This window comes from Neopelma chrysocephalum, unplaced genomic scaffold (assembly GCF_003984885.1).
Source record: "Neopelma chrysocephalum unplaced genomic scaffold, ASM398488v2 Primary Assembly neopelma1_119, whole genome shotgun sequence".
Classification (NCBI taxonomy): Eukaryota; Metazoa; Chordata; class Aves; order Passeriformes; family Pipridae; genus Neopelma; species Neopelma chrysocephalum.
The window spans coordinates 619,170-641,265 of record NW_020897781.1 but is presented as its reverse complement, the minus strand read 5'-3'; the positions used below and the strand labels follow the sequence as shown (position 1 = coordinate 641,265).

General features: G+C 59.2%; 2 protein-coding genes across 5 annotated transcripts in view; one reads left to right on the top strand and one right to left on the bottom strand.

Moving 5' to 3' along the window:
• LOC113974446 (bactericidal permeability-increasing protein-like) overlaps window positions 1-1,583 on the top strand; it is a 3,629-nt gene extending 2,046 nt beyond the window's left edge. Inside the window, exons 10-16 of the mRNA XM_027697574.1 lie at window positions 191-197; window positions 274-441; window positions 616-683; window positions 965-1,007; window positions 1,196-1,259; window positions 1,346-1,422; window positions 1,501-1,583. Of these exons, the coding sequence (XP_027553375.1) occupies window positions 191-197; window positions 274-441; window positions 616-683; window positions 965-1,007; window positions 1,196-1,259; window positions 1,346-1,422; window positions 1,501-1,542 (469 nt within the window). The 3' untranslated portion in view covers window positions 1,543-1,583. The remainder of the gene's footprint in view (window positions 1-190; window positions 198-273; window positions 442-615; window positions 684-964; window positions 1,008-1,195; window positions 1,260-1,345; window positions 1,423-1,500) is intronic.
• A 1,073-nt stretch (window positions 1,584-2,656) lies between these two features.
• BCL2L1 (BCL2 like 1) lies at window positions 2,657-21,501 on the bottom strand. Of its 4 annotated transcripts, none has more exons than XM_027697149.1 (3): window positions 21,263-21,501; window positions 19,594-20,268; window positions 2,657-4,396 (listed from the first exon to the last, which is right to left on the bottom strand). In XM_027697149.1, exons 2-3 carry the CDS (start codon window positions 20,155-20,157, stop codon window positions 4,259-4,261), a joined length of 702 nt encoding a protein of 233 aa, XP_027552950.1. In that variant the 5' UTR covers window positions 20,158-20,268; window positions 21,263-21,501; the 3' UTR covers window positions 2,657-4,258. The 4 variants fall into 4 exon arrangements, with proteins under 4 accessions (XP_027552950.1, XP_027552952.1, XP_027552951.1 ...); XM_027697151.1 differs by having other exon boundaries at window positions 19,594-20,263; window positions 21,263-21,420; XM_027697150.1 differs by lacking the exon at window positions 21,263-21,501 and adding an exon at window positions 20,505-20,634 and having other exon boundaries at window positions 19,594-20,263.
• Between the last annotated feature and the right edge of the window lie 595 nt (window positions 21,502-22,096).

Below are 22,096 nucleotides of genomic sequence, written 5' to 3'. Positions count from 1 at the left end.
GGGGAGGTGGGAGGTGGGATGGCATGCGGGCAGCATGAGACACAGGGACACAGGGTGCAGGGGAGATGGGACATGGGATGGGATGCAGGCAGGATGGGATGCAGACAGAATGGGACACAGACAGGACAGGACATGGACATTTGAGGGGCAGGACACATTGCCCACCCTGCCTGCACCCCGCCCGGGGCAGGGCAATGGTGGAGCTTGGATTGGGGCCCGTGGTGGTGACAGTGCCAGTGTGGCTCTGTGCCATCCCAGCCCTGTCCCCTCCAGCTGCAGGAACGCTACGGAGACCAGCCCATGGAGCTGCACCTCTGGGCCCGCCGGCAGCCCCTGCTCTCCTGCCACCCCGACGCCCTGCACGGGACCCTCTTCAGCTCCGCCGAGGCCTTTGTGGTGCTGCCCAACACCACCCGTGCCCCCGTCTTTCTGCTGAACATCGTGAGTGGCTGCTGCTGCCACGGCTCGGGGAGCCAGGGGACTCCAAAGGGCTGGGCTGGGGCTGTCCTGCCTGTGCTCCTGGCTGGGGCCATGCTGGGTGATCCTGGAGGGATATTGGGTGTTGATGGGTTGCAGACACTGCCATGGTCTCTCCAACACCTCTTCTTGCCACAGGATGCCAACGTGACAGGAAAGCCGACCATCACCAGGAACAGGCTCGGGGGGACTGTGAGACTGACAGGGTGAGTGTCTGATCCTGAGCTGGGTCTGGACTCCCCTGGGATGTACCTGGGGAGCTCCCTATTCCCCACCTCTGGCCATTTGCCTCCCTGAGTCCCGTATTGCCTGCTCAGACTCCATCCTGCCCCAGCTCTCATCCATGCCAGCCATGCTGGCACTAGGTCCTCAGCTGAACCCACTCTGCTGGGCTCCCAGTCCCACCATGGAGCTCAGCCTCTCTCTACCCTGGGAAGGGACAGTTCCCATCCTTGCGCCTGGCTCTGACCCTGATCTTTTCCTCCAGGCTCAGCGTGACACAGGTGGCATCAAACGTGGGCCCTGTGGAGGTGAGTGGCTGTGCCAGGGAAGCCAAGGGGAGCCTTGGATTCCACATCACCTTGGGAGCAGGGTCTGAGGGGTCTGAGGGGTGCAGTGGACCCTGTGCAAGGCAAGCCTGGCAGGGGGCTGAGCCCTGCCTGCACCATGGGCTCCTCTGCCTGCTCTGTGCCGGGCTCAGGGACTGCCTATCCTGCAGGTGAAGCGCCTGGAGACCCTGCTGAAGTTTGGGCTGTGGCTTTTTGGGGTCCCCCGAGCAAACAGTGAGTGCTGTCCCCATCCTGTCCCCACCCCACCTCCCCCAGCTGCACCCGGGCCCATCTCCCCTTATGCCTTTGTCTCCCCACAGAGTGGCTCCAGGCTGGCATCCCTCTGCCTCTCCCACATGGCCTCAACCTGCTCAGACCCCGAGTCTCACTGCAAGAGGTGCGTGCCACCACTGTCCCCTCTTCCTGGTGTCCCCCCTGTCCCCCATGTCCCCTCTCTCACCCTGACTCCCTGCAGGACTTCGTGCTCATCGCCACGGACCTGCAATATGAGCCATGAGACCGCCTGCCTCGTGGGAACCCTCCAGCCATGTCCCTGTCACCATCTCTGTCACCATCCCGGCGCCGTTGTGACCCTGTGGCTGACAGTGCTGCCTACCTGTGGGACTCAAAGACCCCCCCTCCTTGGCAGGGATTAAATCTGGGATCATAGCTCAGCCCGGTGTGCTGTGGGGTGTCTTGGGCAGCCTCCTCATCCATGTCCCCCAGGTCCCATTCCCAGCTCCGGGATGGGGCACCGCCTTGTCCGTGGCTGTGTGGGGCTCCGGCTGTGCCGGGGTGGGGGTCCCATCCTCTGTGGGGGGCTCACGGTGACTGGGAAGGGGGCTGGTGGCCCTCGGGGACCGGGGTTTCCCCTAATCCTCACGGCTGTGTTTGGCCATGGAGGTCCCCTCTGCCCCCGCCCGGCGCATCCGCTGCGGCTGCAGCTCCGCGCAGTTTCTCCCGCTGCCCACGGGATGGTGCTCGTGTCCGTGGGCTCCCACCTCATCCCGCCGGCCCATGGAGCCCGTCAAGGGCCCGGCCGCTGCCCCCCACGCTCCGGGGGTCCCCCGGAAGCGACAGGAGGGTCTGGGGAAGGCTGAGCTGCACAGGGAGCGTCCTGCGGTGGGAGGGATATGGGGGTGGCCCAGTGTCCCCCACGCTTGTGACACCCCGAAAAAGCCCCAGTGTTTGTGGGGTCCTACCTGCGTGGGGTTCAAACTGTGCCAGAATGAGCCCCCCACAAAGGGAGGGTGGTGCTGGAGAGGTTTCCCCTTTTGACATACAGTCCTGGGAATGCAGGGGGGGATTGTGGGTCCCAGTAAGGCTGTGAGCCCCCTGCCGTCCTCACCCTAACATGACTATGGGTGCTGAGCCCATGTCTCCGAAACCACCACCCCCAGCCCAGATAAGAGCCTGTCCTGGGCTCTCCTGCCCCCATCACCCCTTAGTACCATCCCTCCCCCTCCCCATCCCCTCGGAACTACAGCAAGCTCTCCTTGGAGCATCCCAACCCTTCCCTGGGCACGGAGAGGACCCCATCCCCATCTATCCATTCCGCTGAAGGCAACTCCTTTGGGCCCAAAGTTGCCCAAATTCCCATCGTTTGCAAAGACCACAGCACCACCAACAGCTCCAATGACAACTTTATTAGTGGATCACCTCCACCTGCAATCCGAAGCGTTCAACGTTTGGGCTAATGTTAGTCCTTGTGCTCCCCGTGTGGGATCTGAGCGGATCCTACACAGGGAGTGCAAGTCTGTGCTCAGTGGCCAAGTGAGCCCCCTGGAGCATCTGGTTCTCCCCCCCACTTCCATTCCACCTTGGCCTCTTCAGGGAGCGTGGCCCCACACATAAATACGGACAGACAAGATAACAAAAATAGCATTGAGTATTCACAAATGAATTAAAAACTACTCGACCTGTACAGAGCGGAGCGCGGGCGTATGTACGTCGACAGGCCCGCGTGGAGAGCTGTGTGCGCCAGTGGTGGGCTCTGAGGGATGAGGGGGTTTATTCTGGAAGCTATTAAGGGCTGGAGGTTCGCTGCTCCAGCAGCAGCAGGAGCAAGGGAGGGATGAGGGGGAGGGAAGCCAGACACCTCAGTCACTGCATGCACCCGTAACAGCCACGCACGGATCTGCCAGGGATCTGCCTGCGCTATGGGACTGCGAGCAAACGGGACAGCACTGGAGAGGCTCCCACTGTCCCCAAAGAGGCTTCCCAGTGGCCGGCATGGCTCTGAGCCAGTACCAGCCTTCTCTCTCTCACCTCCTCTGGGCTTACTTCCCTGCTGGTCCCATGGATCGGCTGCTCCCTGGGCTTTGCCACCCCTGTGAAGGACATCGCTCCCCCTGCCCTTTCCAATCCCTGGCTCTGCATTCCTGAACACCACAGTCCCAGCTCTCTGCAGAGCTCCTTGTGCCAGGGACAAGCGCTCTCCCCCTTCGCCAGCCCAGAGGAGCAGGCTGGGGACAGATGAGCACAGCCCCACAGCCATCTACATTCAGAAGGAGGAGGAGGAGGAAGAGGACAAGGAACCCTTCCAACAAGACAGAGCCCTGGGCCTTGTACACCATCCCAATCAGGGACTGGATGCAGCTCCCAGCAGCTGATGTCCAGGGAGAAGAGGGCTTGGGGGACTAACTGAGGGCAGAGCTCCTTGCACCCAGCCTCTGCCTCTTCCTCCTGCTCCCCCCACCACAGGGATGAGCTCTGCCTGGAAAAGCCAGGACGGGACAGGGATGCAGGGAAGCTCCATCCCGCTGTGCAGCCTGCCTCTTCCCGGTGCCTAAGCATGGAGATGGGGGCATGGAGCCTGTCCCTTGCTCTGGCTGGGGAACCTTATATTAGTGACACATCTACACACACGCACGCACTCACACATGCAAAAATAAGTCGTTTATTTTCTTCCACGTGATCTGGAGGACCCTGCAGGGCTGGGACACCTTCTAGCCTGTGCCCCACAGCTGCCTGGATCTCCCCAGCGCTGGGAGCCAGTGGCTGAAGTGCTGCATTGGCCTCAGCGCCTCTAAAACACAACGGAACAGTAAATAAGACGGGCTACGATAAAAGGAGCTGGGCGGCACGAGGGAGACAACTCCGTGGAGCAGGGTGGTGCTCAGCCGGGACCCAGGAGCTGCTCCCCCGCGCCGGTGCCGGTGCTTGGGAGCGGAGTGTAGTGGATGTGGCGGTGAAGGCGCAGCCGTCCTGGCGACGGGGGGCTCGGCGGCGGGTCACTTGCGGCTCAGCAGGGATCCCAGCAGAAGCACTCCGGCCACCGTCGCCCCGGTCAGGAGCCATTTGTTGAAGGTCTCCTGGCCCTTCCTCACCTCGGCAGCAGCATCGTTCCCGTAGAGGTCCACAAAGCGCTCCTGCGGGAAGAGGGAATAGTGAGCAGAGGGGCGGGCGTGGAACACAGAGGGAAGGGGCAGGAAGGCTGGCGGGCTCCTGCTGGCAGGAAAGCGATGGTGTGGAGCGGGCAGATGACAGATGCCTTGTGCTTCCTCACTCTGAATCATGCACAGAGGGCAATGGGGGAAGCACAGGACCAGTCATGAGAGAAGAGGATGCCAGAAAGGATTTGCGAGGAGAACACCACGCAGGCAGGGCAGGGGATGCATCACGTGCTCTTGGCTCTCTAAAATTAGCATCGAAGTGTGATAGAAATCATTGCAGCAGGAACACACTGGGCTCCATTCCCTGGCTGAGGCCTGGGGAAGCAGCAGCAGGGCTGATGCCCACAGTTGTGAGCCCACACCATGTATCCCACCACTGATTTCATCACCACACTGCTGCATCCCGGCACGACAGGCACTCCTACATCCTGGCCCTCACAGGTTACTCCGTAACACAAGCTGGATTTCATGAATCCCTGTGGCAAAGGCAGACACTGGGTCGCCAAACTACTGCCTTCCCACGGCTTCAGGAGAGCAGGCCAAGCACGAGGCTTGGCCAGGAATGCAGTCGCTCCGGCCCAGCTCGTCCAAGCCGGCCGCCTCCAGCCCTTCATCTCCAGCAGCAGCAAGAGCTGGGAAGATTTAAGAAGAACCACAGCCCCTTTCCTTGGGGCTGGGGATAGGTGGTCATGGCCTGGAAGGGGGGAGATGGAGGGCAGAGAGAGACCACCTGAGTTGAACTGCTCCTGAAAACAGGCATGTCTGTGCCCAGGCAGCCCACCCATGGCATGCTGCCAACCCTCCTGCTGCCCCAGGCACCAGGAACCTTGGCCCACTGTGAGGAGAGCTGCTGGGGTCCATGGGCCACACACAGAAGGGCAGGAGGGGTCTCTGGGCAGGCTGCAGGGAAACATATGGCCCAGGATCTCCCAGGTTTATCAGGGCTGAGCAGGAGCCACAGGTCCAGAGGGAGCGGGAGCTGCGAGCTCCAGGCTCAGGGATCGCCAGCAGCTTGGCGTCAGCAGGGGCTTGATGCTGTCGCACCTTGAGTCCATCTTCCCAACAAGGTCCCCTGTTCCCTGATAAGTGAAGGCAGTTCCAGTAACCCGGCTGCTCTGGGAAAGCAGAGATAAGCCCAGCTGACGCTGTGCTCATGTCATGCCTCATCAGGGGCTCCACGCAGACTGGAGCAGCATCCCTGCCTGCCCTCCCGGTCTGGCAGCTCTGCCTGCACGCTGCTTCCCACACCTGCCCACAGCCTGCGGCCGCAGGACTGCAGGGGTTTGGTGCCCAGGTCATGGTTGGCACCCGTGTCACTCATGGAACATGGGGCCAGTCTCCCAGCTCCCACAAAACAGCCCCAGCACGGTCACAGCTTGTGGGGTATCTCCTCACCTTGCCACACACCTTCACTCAAGCTCACATGGCTTTTCACAGCAAGGTGTGCAGCAGACCTGCACGCTCGCTCCCAGGGAGCCAGGCTGTGTCCCTCCCCATGGCCACAGGCCTCCCCACCACAGGGGATCCGGTCCTTGACGGGCTGCACCTCAGCACCCACTTCTGCCACCAAGGCTCTTCTCCACCTCCCACCAAACACCAACATCTCCACCTCCCTTGTCTGCCTTCCACACCCTGTGACCATGAGGAGGTACCCACAGACTCAAGGGCAGGGTGTTGGGACAACAGGGACTTTGGGACTTTGCTAACTCACCCCAGGGCATGACACTGCTGCCGCCTCACTCAGAGTCCTCTTCAGGGATGTGACAATCATCCCCATGATTCACACCACATACGTGGAGTGGCAGAAGGCAGCTCGCTTCCCACCATGCCTGCCAGCTGGCATGGGATCCGTGGAGGTGTTGTACTGTGTGCCAGCCCCACAGGAACGGGCAGCTCACAGGCAGGTGCTGTCCAGGGAGAAAGGTGAAGGCTGCTGCCCACTGCCAGCCCCTCTGCCCGGCCCCTCACCCAGGGAACAGCCAGTGACGTGCTGCAGGAGGGATGGGAGGAAAGCTCAAACCCAAGGAGGGGGTATCTTAAATTCTGGCACAGGAAGTCTCTCTGCTGACAGGTGGTGATGAGCATGGAGCTGTGACAGGGCAGGGCAAGCAGCAGCAAACTGAGAGCAGGCTGGCAGGGATGGAGGGCACAGGGAACTGGGGTAGAAGGCACAGCCTTGTCCAAAAACACCACCCTTACAACATCTGTGCCAGGGGAGGTTTAAGCTGGACAGTAAGAAAAGGTTCTTCACCCAGAGAGTGGCTGGGCACTGGTACAGGGTCCCCAGGGAAGTGATCCTGGCACCAAGCCTGAACCAGAGTTCAAGGAGCATTTGGACAATGCTCTCAGGGACAGGGTGGGATTGTCGGGCTGCCCTGTGCAGGGTCAGGAATTGGACTCGACAATCCTTGTGGGTTCCTTCTCTCTGTGCCAGGGCACTTGCCCCAGGGATGGTCCTCCCCTTGGAGGACAGGGCCACACAGCCACCTGGCCTCTCCATGGGACAGGCACCAGGAGAGGGCCTCCCCTGGCCAGGCAGGGAGCCAGGGAGGGCTGGCAGCCTGCTCTCCCTGCTGCTTTTTCCATGGCATGTGCCGCCGAGCTTGTGGAAAGGCAGTTCCAAGAAGTGTGTTTTGAAGCCCTTACTTCTAAGAAAAGGAAGTGTTTGCTGGAGGAGAGATAAATGGCGCATGGTGAACGCAGAGCTATCGGGTGCTACAGACGGAGGGGAGCATGGCCAGAGCCCGGCACGGGCAGGGAGGGGGCATGAGCCCTTCTCCTTCCCTTGGGAAGGGAGCAGCAGCTGCTGGATCCACAGCTGGGGGCCGCAGGGCACCCGAGGAGAGCGCCTTGCCCTTCCTCGGGAAAACTGCCCCAGGAGCTGCGACAGCTCAGCCCCTGCACAACTGCAATCCCAGATGTGTCCCCTGGGAACCAGATCCCAGACCGGAGGGAGTGGGAAAACAGGCAGGAGTATCCTCCCTGCCTGTTCGGGGAGGGGGTTGAAGGTTAGGGAAAGGCAGCTTGCTCTGTTCCCACACCTCCCCGGGCCTTGACTGCTCCACACCTGAAGCCCAGCACTCCCAGGACCGATCCTGACCTCTCTGTCCTGGTGCTTGGGATCTCAGGCTAGCCCAGACACGTCCAGATATTTCTGGCCTCCCCCCAGTCACCTTTATCTGAGAGGAAATATTTGGAATTCCTGAGTCAATCACAAGGACTATGGTAGCAACAGCACGTCAGTGTCCCAGCCGCTCTCTCTCCCTGTGCCAGTGGGCCTCTTCACCCGAGGGGACGGGCTGTTCCACTGCTGAACACCCTGTTCCACTGCTGAACACCCGTCACATCCCCTTCCCACCCCGGGTGACTGACACGTCCCAGAGGAGGACGCTCTGGGGCAGGGGATGAGGAAGCAGAGACGTTATTCCTACGCAAGAGGCCATCCCTTGCCTTGGCCTCCCCTCTCCAGAGCTGGGGAAGGAAGCACAGTTTTCTTGCTGAAGCCTAAACCAGCATTTGCTGGGGGAACTGGGGTGAGGGGGGCTTCCCTCCTTGCTCCATGTGCTTCTTGCACAAGGCAGAGGACCCGGAGAGTCAGGCTCCACCACCCCACAGAGGTGGGGCAGGAAGGTTCTGCAGTGTCAGAGGTTCTCTGGACACTTGCAGTGCCCCAAACTGCAACCCAGCACCACGGGGGTGCAGCAGCCATTTAAACACTGCCCAGTGCCAACACACAAGAGAGGCAAGAGGAGCAGGTCTAACCTAAAGTGCTCTGTCTCGGGTGGGAGAGCAGATCAACAAAGCATGAGATCTGGCTGAGACACCACTCACATCCTGGCCTGGGAAGTGGAACACCCAAAATTTGAGGCTCTCACCGGTTTCGTTGGTTTCATTCACCAGTGCTGCCTACACGGGAGGGAGAACAGTTGCTGGATCCCATTCAGAGTGAGCAGAGCAGGTTCCTCTTTCAAGATAAGCCTCAACACTTGGGGAAAGAGGATTCGGTGACATCAAGCCATGAGGGCAGGTGAAGGAAGCAGATGTGGGCAGTGAATCCCCATCTGGCCTCTGGGGAGGCGGGAGAGCAGAGAGGGGAGGGCTCTGAGTTTGGGGGCTCAAAGCTTGCCTTGCACAAGACACTGAAGGGTATGAAGGTAATTGGGAACACCAGTACAAAGCTCTGAGAACCAGCAGAGAAGAGCCAGGCACTACTGGCAGTATTCAGGTGAACTGGTGGCACTTGGTCAGACTTTGACACGGAGGCTCAGATCCCAGCAGGAGCTCTGGGGCTTCCCACCCAGCCAGACACCCACAGCAACCACCTCACCATGCACAGCAACCTTTCCCACCCCAGTATCCTCATGTCTTTTATCAAAAATGAGTTGATCCTCCAAAACCTCCCGTGGGATAAGTCAGCACTGTTCCCAGATGGATCAACAGAGATGCAGGGAGGTTAAATGCCTTCCCCAGAGCTGTATGCAAGCCAGCAGCGTGAGCCACAGCATCTGACTCCCAACCCAGGCATTCTCATCACGAGGCAATGTTTCCCTTGAAAACAAGGCTGTTTCTGTTTTACCTTTGCTGTAAGTACAGCTGTGTTCCTGCTCAGAGGTCTAAGCAACCGCCGGCCAGGAGCGGAGTCATCTGGATGACCAGACATTTGTTAATGAGATGCTGGGAACAGTTTTGTGCTGAGCAGAGAGACAAGGACGGAAAAAGAAAGGCAGCAGCTCAGCACAGACCACAACAAAGCCCTGCATCGACAGCAACCTGCTCCCAGAGCCCCCATGAGCTGCCAGCTCACCACATGGGACTGGCATATGCGAAGCTGGAGGTGAAACACAGGGGGTAAAAGGCAGCTGAGAGTTTTAAGAACAAAAGAAAACATAAGTATTCCCAAAGGATGCCACTAGGATCCTGTAAACAAAGCTCTGTGGGTCCCTATGTGATATGAGAGTGGAAGAGACATCCTGGAGGCTCTCCCTCTGTCCTGCTTCCCCTGATACCATATCCCTGTGTGGCCCCCACCACCCCCAGCCTGGAAAGGAGGGCAGCAGGAACAGAGTGTGACTGTATCAGTCACAGCCCTGCCTGCAGTATCAGGACTTGAGGTCAAGGTGAGCCTCAGACACAGGAGCACACCAAGGGAACCTGCCATCCAAGGCTGAAGTGTCAGACCTTCTCCACAGAAACACTGAATCCTAGAATGGTTGGAAGAGACCTTAAAGAGACCATCTAATTCCAATCCCCTTCTATGGGCAGGGAAGATCTATAGTTCATCCCCCTGGCCCCCACCAGCAACCCTGGGCAGGCTTGGAATGGAGTGGGGAAGGGGCTCTGGGGACACAGGGAGAGGAAGGGGCTCTGGGGACAACACACTGCAGGTGCAAATACTCCAGAGACTCAGCTCTAACTGTTATGCAAATGGTGACCTCCAGGGAAGCAGCTGCTGATCTCCATGACAATGGCAGGGAATGCCACCCACCCACTGCCTCTCCTGCCCCGGGAGCCGGTGGCGTTGGGGTGTTGTGGGTGTTGGGGTGCTGTTCCTGCCCAAACCCCAGGGTTTTCCATTCATTGAAACCTGCGACTCTGAAGGAAGCAGCCATAAATTCAAAAGGGTCAATTAAACAAGCACATCCCCTCCTCATTCTCCTCCCACTGAGCCGAGGGGCTTCGCTGTGGGGCTGCAGGGTGGGGGGACCGGCAGGCAGGATGCCCCTGGGGCCAAAGCCCAACAGACCTTCAGGGCTCCAGCCTAGCCCGGTCCAAAGCCAGCTCTTTTCTAACCAGAAACAAACCCTCACTAGCACATTCCAGCCCTAATCCTTGCCGTGGCAGCCTCCTGTCAAACTGGTTTCATCACCGGCTCCAGGGAACCTGCAATAACCCCACACCATTCAGCACAATTTCAGCGTTTTCCAAATACATGAAAGAGGCTACGGTGACAGCTGTAACCCCCGTCCCTGCCCCGGGAGACTGCTGTGCACAGCACGAGATGGAGAGCAGGGAATTGCGCTCTCCGTTCCAGAAATCTGCTGAAACATTCATGTGTATTAAAGCCGGAGACGATGTGAATGACTAATCCACTTGCATCCATCTTTCATCAGTGTTTCTCCCAGAGCTAACCGGGCTGAGGGCTCCCGAAGGTGCCGCAGCCCCGGCCGGCATCGGTCCCGCTCGGCAGCGGGACGGCTGGCAGGCAACACGGCTCTGGTACAAAGGCACAGCGAAGAACACATTGGCTGAGCCGGATCCACTCAAGAGATTAGCACCTGCTGGGAATGGGATTGTTTTCCAAAGGGCATTAAGTGGAATAGTCCGAGGAAAGACGGTCTCTCTGATGCTTCTCCCCACCGGACAGATGGTGTCTGAGCCCCGCAGCAGAGCAGCCTTTGTGCGAGGGGCGCGTTCGGGGGGCAGGGAAGGCTCCTGCTTTCATGTCCCGGTTATCTGCCGCCCACGGGGCCGGGAGCACGAGTGCCATGGCCAACTCGCTGTGCCGGACAGCACCTCGGCAGGGTCACCCACACCCGGGGAACCGAGCTCAGTTTTCACCTTGTCATTGCTCTTCCCGGACGTCACAGCTCCTGTGCAATCGTGCCCTTGTGTAACCGTGGGGAAACCTGTGCCGAGGAGATGTGCCATGCTCACGTGTGCCCGGCTGCTGAGCCACGTTCCCTCCTGCCAGGGGATGAGTGGGCGATGCTGACAGCTCTCCCTGGCCCTCACCCTCACTGCAAGCCTCATCCCAAAGGGAATGGCAGTGTTACCAGGGCCCATGGATAACGGGCAGGGACAGTCCTCAGGGGAGATGGGCCCTGGGGAATGGCTGCCCAATTCTGCCTCAGCCACTCGTCCTCCAGCATCCCGGAGGGGTGACAGCCAAGCTTCACCACTTCCCATGTCAGCCCCAGGACCTCACAAGGCTGCTGTAATTCTTATGTGCCACTTGAATGAAAAAAGGGGAAAGGGTGGAGGTGCAGGAAGAGGAGGAAGATGTGCTCATTCTGTTTTCACTTCCTGTTACTCCACATGAAATCTCAAATGATTCAGGCCACAAAGTCCATTTTAGCAAAATCCTTGCTGACTTGAGGGCAGGAAGCACAGTAGGCAGCTGATGCAGCAAACGTGGGAGAGAGTGGTGCAGCATGAGAAGGAGACTTTGTGCTCTGCCCTGGGCTCCTCCATGCATGTTGTTGCATGAAATAATCACTGGCTGGTGCACTGGAAGCTTCTAAATGAGGTCAGTTGCTCTATTAAAAGATATTAGCTCTCCAGCAAGTTTAACACGCTGGTGAGCCATACCAGTACAGGATGGAGGCACTTGCAACACTCCATTATGGCCCATTTACAGGTAGCAACACCTCATTTTCTCCATACGTAAGCCATATGTCACCCAGGCTCTACCCAGGGCCACATACACACTCAGCTCCCACATCCCAGCCCAAACCTTGAGCCAGCTCACCACGAGCCACACACACAGAGCAATGTCACATACGGCCACCAGCCGTGTCCCTGTACAACTCTTGTAGTGTCCCCAGTTTTCCTCAGCCTCAGTGGTGGCACAAACCAGAGAGAGGGGCAAATGGGACTGGTATCATTTGGAGAAGTGATGCAGGCAGACAGCTGTCCTGCTCCACCTGAGCGTGACATTAGCTGCATTCAAACCAAACCAGCTCCGTGCCAGCCCAGACCACTTCTCTGAGCTTTCCAAAGAGCCCTTCACCCTCCAGCAGAGAAGAAAACCCTTCCATGCTCCTTCAGGAAGCAGCCAGCTCCAGCAGCTCCCTTTCAAGTCCTACCCCAGGAGCCAGGTCATGCACGTCTCTGCTCCATGGCCCCTCACACTCCTGGTGGGAGCAGCTCCAGCTCCTGCTCCAAGCCCTGCCTGCTGCCAACTTGTTACTTTTTTGAGTGTTTGATTTCAGTCTTAAGAGCACCTGTCTGGCAGCAGTAGAGGCAGGGAGAACCTGCCTGCTCTTTGTTCTTGGCCAGGCAGAGCATAGAGCAGGACACCTGCCTCAGTGTCTGTCTGAGCTCAGGTGCAGGGCTGTGAGCCAGGGACCTCCAGGTCCATCCTAGATCAGGAGTGGGGGCTCAAGAGCTGAGCCCAGCCCCGCTCCCACTGGAGGCTCCTCATCTCCAGGGCTCATCTCCCGGAGCAGGATACTGATGCCAGGAGCTAGCTACTAATTGGATCTACTTAAATCAGCAGCTACGTCTGCAGACACAGCTGAAACACAAGCTTGAGCAGGAAGGAGGATAATGCAATAAATTCAAGCAGCTCTCCCCAAGGGAATTGCACAGACCCCTGAAACTTCCCTCTTTGCAGATACAGCCTATTACCCTTCCCTGGGCACACTGTGCCACTGCAGGGGCAAGCAGCCGTTGAAAGAGTAACCAGCCCAAAGCCCCCTGAAACACCAGGCTCCCCCAGCTCCCTGCTCCCAGCAGCAGAGGGAAGGCAGACCAGTTACAGCACAACACTCAAACAGTCCCCGTGGCCACGGGAGCCTCTCTGGTTAACGCTCTGAATCCCGCTCCTCCCTCCCTCCCTCGCTACCCCGGAGGCAGGCAGGCAGGCAGCAGCGCTGAGTGCACTGGGTTTCCCATTAAAGAGATCCTGAGAGACAGCACTGGGCTGGTACACGTGAGCACGTGTCCGAGAGAAGACACGGGCGGCTGGAGAGAGATGCTGGAGCTGCAGCGGGCGTTCCCGCCTGCAGGCAGTCCTTCCCAGCACCGCTCAGCCCTCCCGATTCTCTCTTTTTTTTTTTTTTGCTAACTAAATTAAACATGAGAATAAAATAAGCAAAAATACCTAAAAATAAAAAATAAACCGAGCATTTCTACAGCACAACTAGGTCACAGCTCCCCAGCATGCGAGTCGTGGCAGCCACGGCTCAGCCCCTTGAGCCTCCCGGGTTCAAAACTGACATCTCTCTTAAAAGGCTGCCCCCGAAACCCACACCTGCTCCCCGGTAGGGCCAGCTGGAGCCATCTGCTAACGGCTCTGCCTCCCGGCAGCCCTCGGCACCCTCGCTCCAGAGCACAGGGTTGTTCAGCTGCTGCAGCAAAGAGTAACCCTTCTCCCCACCTGAACACGGCAGGACCAGCCTGTGCCCTGAGACTGCTGCCCCGCTACGTGGGCGCACCTCTCCCACGCCTCTGGAATGCGTGTTCCCTAACTTTAGCTCTTGGCATCCCAAGGATGATTAGGAGCGGGACTTCAGAGAGATCCTGTACCAAGCACCCCTCCGCACATCCTTCCAGGTGAGGAGCAGGGAGGAGGAAGTTTCCCCGTCCAAGGCCAGGGCAGTAAAGCAAGGAGTGCCCTGGCATCGAGGGACGCCGCTTCCCTTTCATGCCTCCACTCTGTGTGTTAATCTTTAGTGGCTCAGAACAATAGTGTTTAAGGGCAACATCCCACGCGGGAGGGTGGAGGAGGAGAGCAGAGGGTGGAGGAGAGCGTGGCTGCTCTCCTGCCACCACAAGGCAGAGCCACTCGCAGTGAATACCTGTGCTCTGAGTCAGCACGTAGGTCAACATCCCCGCTGCTCTCAGGATCCCCAGGGGGGACAGAGTAGCTGCCCCCAGCCCCCTTCTGCTCCCACAGCAGAAGCCACCATTAATTCCTCGCCTCTCGGTTCAGCAGGTCTGCAACACTTCTTCAACTGATATCCATCCCCTCCCTTCCCCCAGCTCCTCCTGGGAATACTCTGGCTTTACAGCTAGTGGGGAAAGAGCTGCTAGAGAAATACTCCTTGTAACGTCAAGACGGGACTGTGCTCACAGCCATCAGCTGCTTGGTAAAAACCCATGGAGAGAGAAGCTTAAGCAAAGGTCTTGGAGCATTGCACCACCATTCATCTGCACCCGGTGTGTGCCGCAGGCGTGTCACTGCTCCCAGGTGGAAACCACGTACACAAACTGTACAGAAGCTCCAGAGAAATCAGGCACAGCGCCCCAGACACGTACAGAAAGCTGCAGCATTCACTGGGAAAAAGAGAGAACGTTGTTCCCATCCACCCCTTCTGCTGCACTGGGACACCCCATTGCTGCTGAAACGGGGAGAGACCCCAGGCAACACTCCGGGGACCCGGCTCCAGCATCAGGGAGGAGCAGGATGAGCAGGCGGAATGACATTGCCAAGAGCAGCTGTGAACACAGAGCAGCAAGAAACAGTTTGTTAATTATTTCACAGATCTTTTTTTAAATGACACTCAGCTCTTCGGATTAAAGAACTCAGAGTGCTTTACGAATCCGAGTTGCCAGTGGCTCCCCTGGGAGGGAAGGAAACGTTATCCCTTTCGCTGAAGGACCCCGGGGTTAAGTGGGCTGCTCTGAGCCACAGCCAGCCACGGGCAGGAGCTTGGCTTTCCAGGCGCCTGCTCTAATCACACATCTAAGGAACGTAATCAAACTGCACCGCACACCGAGAGGCAGCACGGAAAACAGGCAGGGCCCCAGAGAAGGAAAACGAGCAAAGGGGGTGAAGAGCAAAGCTCTGAAATCAGCCTTTGCATCGCTCTCGGTCTAGTGGCAGGAATGCTGCTGCGGGCCGGGCAGGAAGCTGCAGTGGAAGTCATTCCAATGGCATTTCCTGGAGAGCACTGCAGAAAAGCCTCCCAGGTCGCAGGCAGGGTGAGGAGCTGCCAGGGCTCTACCGAGCCCAGTTCTCCAGCCGTCAGTGAGGATACAGCTACATGGGCTGCTCACTCCAGGCAGGACAGTCTGAGCCAAGACCCTGCCAGCAGCTCCCAAAGCCAGGGAGGAACACACAGGAATGTGAAGGGACTGGGGGGACTCTGCTGGCAGAAGGACAGTATTTTTTTCACCCCAAGCAGGTGATGACAATGGGGCCATGGTCTCAGCTGCAAGGGATCAAGGCTGTAAAATAATTGCAGAGGCCAAAGTGCAAAGTGACAGCCCAGCTGAGCTCCACAGGCCACTGAAGGGGATTCACAGAATGGTTTGGGCTGGAAGGGACCTTAAAGCTCATCTTGTTCCAACCCCTCTGCCACGAGGAGGGACACCTTCCACTATCCCAGGTTGCTCCAAGCCCCGCCCAACCTGGCTGTGAACACTTGCAGGGATGGGGCAGCCACAGCTTCTCTGGGCAACCTGTGCCAGGGCCTCAGGACCCCCATAGTGAAAAATTCCTTCCTAACATACAATCTGACTCTGCCCTCTGCCAGTGTGAAACCATTGCCCCTTGTCCTGTCACTCCATCCTCTTGTCCAAAATCCCCCTCCAGCTCTCTTGGAACCCCTTTGGGCATTGGAAGGGGCTCTAAGGTCTCCTTGGAGCCTTCTCTTCTCCAAGCTGAACAACCTCAACTCTCACAATCCGTCTCCATAGAATTCATCTCCAAGACTGCAAAGTGTGGCCTTGGCTATGCTCAGTCACCTCCACAGTCAGCTCTGCTGGGTGGTGGTGTGGTGGCCAGCACGTGAAAACAATCTCAAACAGGATTAGAAGTGCTGGGATCTCAAACAGGATTAGAAATGCTGGGACATACCTGAAAACCAACATGTTCAATGCTCAGAAGGGCAGAGCTTTGGAAAATGACACTCCCAGGTAACGTGGTGGTGGCAGGGACAGCTTGTGCAGGATACCTGGGTGATGGCACAAGGCCAAGAAGTGTTTCCCAAGAGCTGAGAATCAAAGCGTAGCTCTCAATCTGAAACCATTGAGGAGCCTGGAGCCAGAGCACAGGACGAAATCCCAGCTGCACTCTGTCATATGACACAGGCTGAGTCATTTCCTACCATTCAGAAAAAACTAAAAAGATAGAAAATGAGTTTGCTATATTGAAATCTTCAAAGGGTTTTCCCCAAAGAGAACCACAAGCTTCCAGTCCACTGCAGAGCAACACAACACATGTCCCAGCACACAAAGTCCTGTGTGGCCAGGGCCAGCTGAGAGCCCGGGAAGCACCACGCAATCACAGGAATTAGTCCATCCTCCTTCAGCCTAGCCCAGTTTATTGGGATTCAGATGTGACTGGTGACAAAGATGCTTTTGCTTTCACAGCCCCCTCATACTGGTTCCCACCATTGGCCCCACAAACAGGAAACCTTTGACTTGCCATTCACAGATATATCTCCAAGCCCCTCCAGAACACCCTCCTTAAATCCCACTCTGAATGTGGGTTTAGCCTTGAAGGAAGAGCTGTCATGCACTGGAGGGTCACAGCCAGGCAGGAACTACTGCTCACTTTCCTTTCTCAAACAGATTAAGCACGGTCAGTACATCTCTGCCTGCCAGGCTCTTTCCTGCTTGCTCTGTGCTTCCCCCTCCTGCCTTCCCACTCACCAGATTTCTCCCTCCATGACTCCTGATACCCACTGGGATCACCATTTGAACTTCATGGCTAGTGGGATCTGGTCCTGGCCAAAGCAACTGCCCCAGGAAAGCTTCTTCTATGGATCTGATGGCTTGCCAAGGCAGCAGCTCTCTTCTGACTGGTTATTAAATGTTCCCCTTGGGTTGCTCTCGTTTGTTTGTTTTCCCAGTGCCAGATTGCAGAGAGGAGGGCAAACCAAGGCAGTGACAAAACACTCCCATGTTAACGCTATGGAGTGAGATTTACCATTTCCCCCTTGCCTCAGAAAATGATTTCTCAAGAGAACTGCTACAGCCCAGCACGCAGCAGCCTCCAAAGGCACCTGCACCCCGCAGCCACCCTATGCTGCCTTTGTTCCACTGGTGGTGAATGAAACAGAGCTTCCTACACAACCGTGCTGTGCAGCACTTGTGACGGAGCCACGCTCCTTCCCTCTTTCAGAGGGGCTTTTCAGGAAGAGCAGTGCTGCAGCTCTCCAAAGCACAAACCACCTGGGCCCTGCCAAGCAGGCCTGCCAGAACTTGCATCCGTCTCACCGGGACCTGCCTGCTGCACCTCTCAGGAGCGCTTTGTTTGCATGGGACAGGCTCTAACAGCTCCGATGCACCAAACACAACTCCCTGCGCAAACAGGGCGGCGGGAGAGGGACGGCTCCAGCACAGCCAGGGCAGGAGGGTGGCACTGCTCTTGCAAGGGAGAGCTGGCAGCGGGCCAGCGGCTTTCTCCCTGCAGCTGGAATCGCGCGAGAGCGAAGGGAAGCGAAGCATCCCCACGCACACCCCACACATGAGGCACCCGGGAGCTCTCATGGCCTCCGTCCCTTGGCATGGACTGGGACGGATGCCCCCGAGAAGGGACACAGTAAAACCTCAGCGTGGGGGAAAGCTATGGCTGAGACCTCAAACAGGCACTGGTTGGGGTTTGCAACAGGCTGGCAACAGCCGCAGGCCTGGCCTTGTTTTTTAGGTGGCTGGTGAGGTGGATCCCCCTTACTCTGGCCTTCATCACCCTGCCCAGCTCCCCTTCAGCTCTCAGCAGAGCAGCACAGCCAGGGGAGGGAAGTTAGAAGCCCGGTTCAAGGTTAGAACAAGAGAGCAAGGCTGTCCCCTGAGTGGGAAACGGCGATTTTCAAAGCAAGAGCTGGTGGGCGGGTCAGATAGAGAGGAGTCCTGACCCTTCCGCAATCTGTTGAACAAATATTTGCTCCAAACAATTAATTTAGAGACAGACACAAAAAAATTGAAGAGTCTGAATCGTCATGGTTGGGGGTGGGGAACAGAGGGAGGAGGTATTTCATTCCCTGCAAGCAGGGACCAGTGATTTTCCACCAGTGATTTAATCTAAATCCCCCAGAGAGTTCATTTACAAAAAATCAGATTGCATTATCGCCTAGGTCTCCAGGATACAGCCCGATCCGTCACTAACAGCAACAGCCACACTAGCTTGGAAACCTCAATTTGATCACTCAATTCCAAGACTAATCTGTGGCTTTAAAAGCCAAGGCCAGAGGGAGGGGGAAGGACCTCTGAATTTGGCCAGGGTTATCTGCAGGATGAGAGAGCTAATGGGCCAGATACAGCCAGATGAAATGGCCAGCAGATCCCGGGTTATTAATCGAAACCAAGCTCCTCTCCTTGCCTGAGCAGCCCCACCCAGGCAGTGCCCCAGGGCGGCTACATTCTTGGAATTCCTGCACCCTTCAGGAACTGGCTCCCTCTCCCTGGGTGCACCGGCTCCCCCTCTTCTCCAGGTTCCCCAGCATTGCTGGCTAGGCACGGGGAACTGGGGAGAGCCTTTCCTCTGTCAGGAAGGTGCAGAGCACAATGCTGAGCTCCAAGGCTCCCATCCCCTTCCCAAAATATGGGGTTCTGCTGATGGACTGTGAGGTGAAGGGGGCCAAGAGGTCTCAGCTCCCAGCAAGGAGGCGATTCCCCACCGTTTTAGATGCCGATGCCTGACAGCATGAACTCTTTCCAGTGGGAACCGGTAAAGGTTACTCCAGCAGGGAATCACTGGGATGCAGAAGCCAAATGAAAACTCAGACATCTGTAGGTCATATACCTCCCGCCGGCAGTCCCAGGCTGCACCGCACAGCCGGACCCGGCATTTCAAGAATGCTTCCTGAAGAAATGCTTATTCATGTTAATACCTCACTACTGAGAGCTCCCGGGGTTTGCTGCTGGGGCAGCTGGGAGCACTGCTCCCTGCCAAGGGAGAAGCAGCTGCAGGTTTAGCAGCTCCTCAGCACAGGGGTTGCCCCCACCTCAGCTCTGGCTCCCACCACACCAGCTCAGACAGTCCCAGAAGCCCACCCACCCGCTGGGATCTGCTGGGGGATTCACTTCACCATGAGCAAGGCACAGTGCTGTCTCCAGAATGAAGAAGTAGCTGTTACCTCGGGAAACCACCAGCCAGCCCACCACAGCACTGTCTTGGAGAGGAGGAAGCTCCACTCCCTGCTGTTAATGACACCAGGAATATCCCCCAGAGCAAGGGCTCTGCTTGAAGAACAAGCTCGGATGACATTAAATTTCCAAAGGAAAAATGGTCTCTTACATAACATCCAGGGAAATGGAGAAGAAACAGGGAGAAGGACACATCTGAGCACAAACTGCTTGTGTCATTGTGGTGGACTGACCCTCTTGGGACAGAGTGTTAAGAACAGAGAGGGAAAGGCCACACACGCCCCTTTATCTCCCTGCAAGGGCCAGGACAAGCACCAGCACAAACACTGCTCCGGTCTGACCGGCCCCACTGCCAGCCTGAAATGAGGGAGGCCACGGGCAGCCACCCCCCCGGCGCTGCAGAGAGGAGCTCTTACCCATCCGCCATTCTCCTGGATCCAGGGATCTAGGTGGTCGGTCAAGTACGTGGTCATCCACGACACAATGCGCTTCACCAGTACCCGCATCTCCTTGTCAACGCTCTCCACGCACAGGGCCCCCCCGAAGGAGAAGAAAGCCACGATGCGGCCCCAGTTCACCCCATCGCGGAACAGTTCGTTCACCACCTGCTCGAAGCTCTGGTAGGCCGTGCCAGGGGTGATGTGGAGCTGAGAGGTGAGGTCGCTGAACGCCCGCCGGTACCTCAGCTCGAACTCGTCCCCCGCCTCCCTCAGCGCCTGCCTCACATCGGCCGCCCGCCGGATCTCGTGCACTTCCAGGCTGCTCCGGTGCACGGTGGCCCCGTTCACTACGTGGCCGGCGGCGGGCGCATGCCAGGAGGGGCTCCCGTTGAGGACGCCGTCCATCTCGTCCTCCCCCGCCGCCGCAAAGTCAGTCCTGTTCTCATCATCCTCCTCCTCCAGCTGGCTCCAGCTGTACCCCTTCTGCGAGAGCTTGTAGGAAACAAAGTCAATCACCAACTCCCGGTTACTGCTGGACATTTTCACACCTGGGGCACCCTCAATGAGTCCATGGTCCGGGGCACAAGCAGATCAGCGCTTAGCAGGTCCCGGCTATGCTCCTCTTCCTCGAGACCGATGGCAACATCTGACCTTCGCACAGAGGAGGAGAGAGGCACCGAAACGGTTAATGCCACAGCTCTTAGATGCGCCCGCGCCATTACCACCGACAGCTTATGCTTAGACCGAGCTCACCCCCGCAGCTCTACGCCGAGGCTCCGGGTGCCACCGCATCGAAGAACCCACCGTAACACCCCCCTCCCGGGACACCATCCCCCGGCCCCGGGCCCCCCCCCCCCGGCTCGCTCCGAGCAGCCCCCAGGTCTCACCGGGTGCGGGCAGCGCCTTGGCAGGCCGGCAACGGGCCGGGCCGGGACGAAGGCGGCTCTCGTTGTGCTGGAGCTGCGGGCCGGCCCGGCCGCGCTCCGCCAGTCCCGGAGCGCCGCGGCGGCGGCACCGCCCCTCCCCGCCCCCGCCCCGCCCGTTAAAGGGCCCGGTGCCCCCGCCCCCTCCGCCGGCCCAACGTTGCCCAACGGCGGCGGCAGCGGGCGGGCGGCGCTGCCCAAGGGTTACGGCTTTGATAGTAACCGCGGCCGTCGCCGCCCCTCGGTCCTGACGGGCGGAGGGGATAACCCGCTGAAAACCGGCGGGCGAGCACTCGCCAGCGGGGCTCGCAAGGCACAGCCCGCCCGGGGGCTGCCGCCGCCCGACCGTGCGCCCTTACGAGAGCGATCCCAGTCACCGCCAGCAGCGCGCGGCCGCCGGGACGGTGACACGCCGGGCAGCGGCGGGCGGGGGCGCCGCAGGGGGGAGCCGGACTCGCAGGCCACCGGACGGCCCCCACCACTACCGGGCCACCCCTCAAGCCTCCGGGCCGCCCCCCCCGGTGCCCGGGCCAGTCCCGGGCCGCCCCCCCCAGGCCGCCGTACCCGGGGGGCGGGGCCCGCGCACGAGGCCCGACACGGCGCACGGCCCGCCAGCCAATCATCGCTGGCGAGAGCCCCCGCAGGGGCGGGGCCCCCGCAGCGCGTCCTCCCCGTTGGCTGAGCCGCGCGTCACTCACGGCCTGCCCTACCCCGCCCCTCACCTCAGCGGCCGGCGGAGGGTCCCCGTCCTTCCCAGCCCTGCCCCGCGGGCCCGGCTGGCAGCGACGCCGCGGGGGTTGCCAGGAGCCCCGCCGGGCCTCGGCCCAGTTCAGCAATCTCGGGGCTCCTTCCGCATCGCCCGCCGAGCGGCCGGGGGGGTGCGGCAGGGTGGGAGGGGGCGGGAGAGGGTGCGGTGCGCATGCGCACGGTGCCGCGAGGCTGGGCGGGGAGCGTCGGTTGGACGGCGCGGGGGCGCGGGGCGCACGCGCGGGGCTGGCGGGCACAGTGCGCAGGCGCGGAGGTGTCGGGTGCAGGGCGGGGCTGTAGCGCCCCCTGCCGGGCGCGCAGGGCGCAGCTCCAGGCCCGGTACCCCGGGAGCTCCGCGGGCACGGAACTGCCTGCGGGCACGGCCCCCGGCTCCTCACTGCAGTCCGCGCTTAGCCTGGGTGTCCTGTGTCTCCACAGTGCTCCAGGAGCCCGCGGCAGGGCTGTAAGAGGAGGCTGATGCGAGCAGTGCAAGCGGCTGTGGCATCCAGGGCCGGCCCTGCCCTTAGCAGCCGGCTGCCCATCGTTCTCCAAGTGCCATGGGGAGCTTTACGCAGGATTCGGGGTCGATAACGCAGCTGTGCATAGAGGCACTTTACCCCGGCAGCATTGGGAATCTGGGTCACCAGGCGGTGGAAGCCGCATTCTCCGTGCCCAGCAGTCAGAGAGGTTGATTTGGTGAGGAACAGCGGGTGAAAGCCGGGCAGCGAACACTAGCACAGCCGTCGTACCAGGGCCCGGCTGCGGTTCGCTCTTGCCCGGCCCTGCTGGCACCGGCCCCGGGACCCGCC